General features: G+C 66.5%; 2 protein-coding genes across 2 annotated transcripts in view; one reads left to right on the top strand and one right to left on the bottom strand.

The window, feature by feature from the left end:
* AURANDRAFT_60951 (hypothetical protein) overlaps positions 1 to 3,037 on the top strand; it is a gene marked incomplete at both ends in the record, with an annotated part of 3,879 nt that extends 842 nt beyond the window's left edge. Inside the window, one exon of the mRNA XM_009034275.1 lies at positions 833 to 3,037. Coding sequence (XP_009032523.1) covers positions 833 to 3,037 — 2,205 coding nt within the window. The remainder of the gene's footprint in view (positions 1 to 832) is intronic.
* A 2,397-nt stretch (positions 3,038 to 5,434) lies between these two features.
* AURANDRAFT_70625 (hypothetical protein) overlaps positions 5,435 to 6,388 on the bottom strand; it is a gene marked incomplete at both ends in the record, with an annotated part of 4,324 nt that continues 3,370 nt past the window's right edge. The window contains 2 exons of the mRNA XM_009034232.1: positions 5,435 to 5,442; positions 6,332 to 6,342. Coding sequence (XP_009032480.1) covers positions 5,435 to 5,442; positions 6,332 to 6,342 — 19 coding nt within the window. The remainder of the gene's footprint in view (positions 5,443 to 6,331; positions 6,343 to 6,388) is intronic.

Here is a 6,388-nt window from a genome sequence, read left to right as displayed (position 1 = left end):
GGCGCGCGCGCGCACGCGGCGCGGCCGCGGCGGCGGCCCCGGCAAGGGCAACGGGTCCCCGACGTCGACGACGTCGTCCTCGACGGTCGATTTCTTCGTCGACGAGGACAGCGGCGCCAACATCTTCGACGCCCTCACCCCGAAATGAGCGCGCGGGCCGCCGGCGTCGGCGAGGCGCCGCCGCGGCGGTCCGCCGACGTCCGCGCCGCGCCGCGCGGGCGCCGCCGCGGTCCGCGCCGCCGCGTCGGCCGCGGCCCGGCGTCGTCGCCGCGGCGCGCCGGGGACGCGCCCCCGGCGCGCGACGAGGCCACACCGGCGCCGCCGGAAAGCGCTCCGGCGCCACCGCGCCGTCGTCGCGCCCGAGGGCCGCCGCCCCGGCGGCCCTCGACCCGCCGGCGAACGCCGCGTCGGCCGCGGTCCTCCAATGGCCGCGGCCCACGGGAGCCCGCCCGGCCCAATTGTTCTGACTTTCGTCGTAAGGACGCAACTCGACCCCCTATGGCCGGCGTGACTGAGCGAAGTACTGAGCGGCAGGCTCTTCGTAAAACTTCAACATCCTCTCGTATCCTTTGGGCAGCCCCTCCGTCCTCGGAGGAGGTGGTGCTGCAGAAGCTCGGGAGGAGCGCGCCGCGGCACCTCGCGTCGGCGCCATGGCGCCGGCCAAGGGCAAGGTGCGTCCCCCCGCGCCGCGCGGGACCCCGCCGGCGCCTCACGAAACCGTCCGCAGGCCGCGAAGATCAAGATCAAGGACAAGAAGAAGGACAAGAAGGAGGCGCGTCGCCCCCCCCGCCCCCGCCCCCGCCCCCGTCGCATGCGCCGCCCCGCCCCGCAGAAGGACAAGAAGAAGGAGAAGAAGAAGAAGGACAAGGAGCGCGAGGCCGAGGAGGAGGTCGAGGAGGAGAAGAACGACGAATGGGCCGTCGACAACACGCTCGAGGAGGTGCTCCAGGAGGAGGGCGAGCGCATGAACGAGGAGATGCGAAAGGCCGGCGTGCAGGTCAAGGAGAAGAAGAAGTCGAAGAAGGAGAAGGACGCCGAGGCCGCGCGCCTCAAGAAGACGGAGATCAACATCCGCAACGCCGAGTCGGCCGCGAAGACGAACGTCTTCGTCATGGACGGCAAGATCAAGGACAAGCGCGACATGATGGGCAAGGGCACGACCGACGAGTCCCTCTTCGACTTCGAGGCCACGGGCTCCTCCGCCGCGGAGTACCGCAAGGAGGGCAACGTCGAGTTCTACACGCAGGCGAACCTGCACAAGCGCAAGGCCATCTCCTGCGACAAGGTCATCATCAAGTGGATCGACATCTTCTGGAACACGTTCAGCAGCGTCCACAAGACGGGCATGGTCAACCAGGCCGAGTTCGTCCAGGTCCAGATGAACATCGCCAAGGCGCTCTTCGACCCCGAGGACTGGGACGAGGACGAGGTCCGCGAGATGGTCGAGTCCGACTGGGTGCGAGAGAACGGCCTGTCCAACAACATGGACCACGAGAAGTTCAACGCGTCCCTCTTCGAGCTCGTCGACACCTGGGCGTCGTCGATCAAGCTCGTCGAGTACCGCATGTTCCTCCAGAAGCTCTACTTCCGCATCACGGGCAACAGCGGCAACAGCGCGAACAAGGAGAAGTACCAGCGGCGCCTGAAAGACCTCGAGAAGCAGCAGCGCAAGCTCAACAAGAACAAGCAGAAGTACATCGAGAAGATCGGCGCGCTGACGACGCAGGCCAAGGAGATCGCGACGGAGGCGAAGAAGGTCCGCGACGAGAAGATCAAGGCCATCGCGGAGACGAAGAAGCTCGAGCAGGAGGAGGCGAAGCAGAAGGCGCGCATGCAGATGCTCAAGGACATCATGGAGGAGACCGACGAGAAGAAGCGCGCGAAGCTCATCGCCAAGGCCCAGAAGCGCCTCGCGGGCTCGGGCTACGACATCACCAAGGGCATCGAGACGATCATCGCCGCGGAGCAGCAGAAGCTGGCCGAGGCCGAGGCGAAGCGCGAGCAGCACGAGGCCGCGCAGCGCAAGCTCGCCGAGGAGGAGGAGAACATGATCCGGCGCCAGCGCGAGCTCCTGGAGCTCCGCGCCAAGGAGGAGGGCCAGCTCAACGACGCGGACGCCGAGGCCAAGGCCATGGACAAGGAGTCGTCGGAGCTCAACGACACCGTGAGCGACCTCGCGCGCGGCGGCCGGTCCTGGGCCACGCTGGACCAGATCACGTCCCTCGACGGCGAGAGCGACGAGGCGACGCTCAAGCAGATGAAGAACGACGCGTCCTTCCTGAGCTTCTGCAAGGAGAACAACGTCGAGATCCAGGAGGAGGTCGAGGGCGACGTCGCCGCCGAGATGGGCGGCCCCGCGAAGAAGGAGGAGGAGGAGGAGGAGGAGGAGCAGAAGCAGGAGGAGGAGGTCGCGCCGACGCTCGAGCTCGTCAAGGAGGACATCGAGATCATCCAGCAGGAGGAGGCCATCGTCTTCGAGGAGTCGGAGGAGGAGTCGGAGAGCGAGTCCGAGTCCGAGGAGGAGGAGGAGCAGGAGGAGGTCGTCGTCGTCGAGGAGAAGAAGGAGGAGGTCGTCGTCGAGGAGGAGAAGCCCGAGGACGACTACGACGACATCTCCGTGTCGTCCGAGGAGGAGGAGGTCGAGGAGGAGCGGCGGCCGCCCGCCGACTTCACGGAGTGGCTCTCCAAGGACACGTGGAACGCGTGGCGCGGCATGTGCGCGGGCCGGAGCCCGCCGCCCGAGGTCTTCGGCAAGAAGCGCGCCAAGTCCAAGTGGGACAAGCTCAGCCCCATCCTCGGCGGCGGCGGCGGCAAGCGGCGGAAGAAGCCCATGACGGGCTTCGGCGTCCGCCGGAGCGCCCACGCGGCGTCGAACCTGCCGCCCCTCACGCCGAACCCGGCGCTCGACCGCTACGCCATCAACACCCACGGCCTCCTCGACTCCAAGTCCGCGGCCCAGCTCCCCGCGCGCGCGGCCGGCGCGCCCGCGCGCGCGCTCCACCGGCCCCAGACCGCGCCCGCGCTCCACGCGAGGTAGCGCGCGGGAGTCCCCCGTGGGAACATGTCTGTTACGTCAGCGGGACGTCGGGTGGACGCCGTCGGAGCAGATGGACCAGGACACGGTCGCGCCGCCGATGCGGTTCGCGTCGTAGAGGCAGGCCTGGAGGAAGAGGCCGACGACGTTCGACGCGAGCGTGCCCGCGTCCGCGGCGGCCGCGCCGACGGGCATCGCGAGCTCCGCCGTCGCGTCGTCGCCGCGCGCGGCGAGCGCGCGGAAGCCGTGGACGTAGACCGCGCCGCCGAAGAGCCCCACGACGAAGCAGAGCGCGAGGACGCTCCGGTCGTACCAGAAGTGGTCCGCGGCGTCGAACGCGAAGAAGGCCAGGAGGCCGCACTGCGCCGCGGCCATGGCCCAGAGCGCGGCGCGCGGCACGGGCCGCGCGTAGAGGAAGCCGCTCGACCGGCTGCAGAGCACGCCGCCCTGGTAGAGCCAGTTCGAGTAGAGGTAGAAGGCGTCGCGCCGCGCCGCCGACCGCGGGTCGGGGAAGCCCATGGACGCCCAGACGCCGCTCTGCATCGCGTACTCGGCGAAGTAGACGGCGAAGATGGCGCCCGTCACGGGCCAGAGGCCCAGGGCGAAGCGCAGCCGCGTCGCGGGGCCCATGGCCACGGGCCGCGGCGCGACGCCGCCGCCGCCGTCCCGCGGCGGCCGCGCCGCGAGCGCCGCGGCCGCGGCCGCGTACGCGCCGGGCAGCGCCGCGAGCGCCGCCGCCTGCGTCGCCGCGAGGCCCAGGCGCGCGACGCGCGTGCAGAGGAAGACCCAGGCGTAGCCGAAGATGCCCGCGAAGCCCGTGCCCGACGACCACGCGCCGAGCGCCGCGGACCCGCGGCCCGGGGAGCGGCTCGCGAGCGCGAGGAGCGACGCCTCGCCGAGCGCCTGTGCCGAAACCAAATCTTCAACCCGACTTCAATGTGAGCGTATTCGAATGTTTTGACACAAACTCTTCGGCTGGGCTTCGAGAACTCGACGAGAGCGATCGATCCGTCCAAAAATCAGCCGAATCGACTTTGATTTGACCGAGCTAGAGAATTCTCAAGTTTGGTCAGGACCACCCAAACCAGTGGTTGGTTTCGGCACAGCCGAGCGCGGCCTGGACGCTGCAGAGCAGCACGCCCGAGAGCTGGACGCCCGTGCGGCCGAAGCTCAGCGGGCCCACGAGCGCGAAGGCCCCGGCCATGCACGCCGCCGCGAAGCCGAGCCGCGGGCCGTAGCCGACGCGGTCGAACCAGAGCGGCGCGCTCAGCTTCGTCGCCACGCCGGGCACGCCCGCGGCGATGTAGACGAGGGCGACGCCGCCGGACGCGATGGACTTCGCCGAGGCGATCATGATCACGTAGGACGCATTATTCAGCACGCCGAGGAGCCAGAAGAGGGCCAGGACGCGGTGCGGCGTGCGCTCGTCGCGTTTGTCGTCCGGCGCCGCCAAGGGGGCCTCCTCCGCCTCCTCCTCCTCATCGAACGCCTCGTCGCGCGCGGGGTCGTTGAGCGCCGGTGCTTCGGGGCGCAGGAGGAGCGAGCGGCTGCCGCCAGCCGCCATGCTCTCCTCTCGCTGTGGCAAATTTGTGGTGCAACTTGAGCGTCGAGAATTTGACGATGGACATGATGGCAGCATGGAGGACTGCCCATAGAAAACTCCAGAATTCTTAGCATCTCAGAGATGAAGACATTTCCCAGCAGAGCTCCTTCGCGCGCGCGCACCATAATTCGCAGTTTTATATGCCGCCACAATTGGGCTGAGAAAAGTTCGCGCGAGTCGCCGCGGAGCCGCGGGACCTGGTCACGGGGCTCGCATATATATCCCAGGTACGGGCCTGCTCTTTATCGGCGTTTTTTGGACGATGTGGAAAACCCGCAAAACAAAGAAAAACATCGCGGTGGCCATCGAGGCGACGGCGCTGAATCAAAACGGCCTGAGAGCGTGCTTCGCGGAGTTTGCAAAGGATCAAGACGAAAAGGGGGTCGCTGGCATGATCCTCATCGCACTTCCAACCGGGGGCGCATAACTCAGATGGGCTCCCGCACCACGACCTCGAGGTCCGCACCAATTCACACAGGTCGCGGTCAGACTCGAGAATCGGCAGCCACGTGGGGGCGTTTGTCAAGTGGCGCTTGTACTCGGTCATTTGGCAGAGGAGCTTCTTCGAAGCCTCCAACATAGGTTCCTGGTGGTTGTGGTCTCCCTGGGCGAGTATACCAGGATTAGCCCCTGTGTTGATGGCCGCCCCCCACTTCTCCGCACTCGCCGGTGCGCGCAAGCCCAGATGGTCGTACACTGCCTTCATTGTTTCGGCTGGCTGTTCTTTCATAAACTCGGTGCGAATGATGGCCAGTCGTCTGCCTCCCGGACTAGCCGCATTCGAAGCCGGTGGGACGCTAATCACCTGCCAAGCGTCGGCGGAAACTGCTTCGTATGCAGCTTTTACGGAATTCGTTTCCCATCCGCTCACGCTGAAGTCCTTCGAAAACGGGGGCCAATTGCACTGGTTCGTCGAGTCACCACAGGGTCGGTTGAGCCACCAATCAAAGTTTTTCGCCACGCGCGGGAGCGCGTTCGGCGTTTTGACGACCCACCCGCCGTTTGGTTCGCACCCTCGATCCGTATTGGCGAAGCACCAGAAAGCCCACGACGAGTACGCTCTTTGGATCGGGTTCCTGATCAGGTGCATCTGCTTGTTGCAACTGCTGTCTAGGAGAAAGTTGAGTAGCCCTTCGCCGGGAAGATCACGCTGCGAAACGTCTGCCACGAATCCAGCCGATGTTCCGGGGTCGCGCGGGAAGTACTTTAGAACCGCGTCGACCTCGCCCATCGCTCGGCCGGCCTCGACCCAATTCGCGTAGTGCATTTCCTTTTGTCTGCAGCTGTGCGTCTCCTTGTCCCCACAGAGAAATTTCCACAGAGCCGAACTCCCCGCCTTGCCGCTTGCCAGCAATGTCCATGAAGGGAGGCAGAAGATGCGGCCGCTTTCGTCGGTTTGGCCCTTGACGCGGAAGCACTCTACGTGCGACGGATCACCGCTGCCTTGTAATCCGTCAGCGTGGGTATAATTCTCGCCTCCCAGCATGAACGATGAGGCGCGGCCAGTAACGGAAGAGCATCTCGGTTGTGACACCGCGCCCGCCTCGGCCTGCGGTTTCGTTGCAAAAACCATCGTCACGCTGGCCAGAGCGGCGATTTTGATGCGTCCCATGTGTATGCTTGATTGTATTTGGTTTGTGAGCTGCCATCGTCTCCGTGAATTCCGCGCTGGGGAGTTGTGTTTTTAGCGCCACCCCGCTCGGGGCTGTGTGGGGGGGGGGTTATGGGCCCTCAGCGACCCCCCCACCCCC

Source organism: Aureococcus anophagefferens (assembly GCF_000186865.1).
Source record: "Aureococcus anophagefferens unplaced genomic scaffold AURANscaffold_1, whole genome shotgun sequence".
NCBI lineage: Eukaryota > Pelagophyceae > Pelagomonadales > Pelagomonadaceae > Aureococcus > Aureococcus anophagefferens.
The sequence above is the reverse complement of the archived record's forward strand: the minus strand, read 5'-3'. Positions and strand labels throughout refer to the sequence as shown.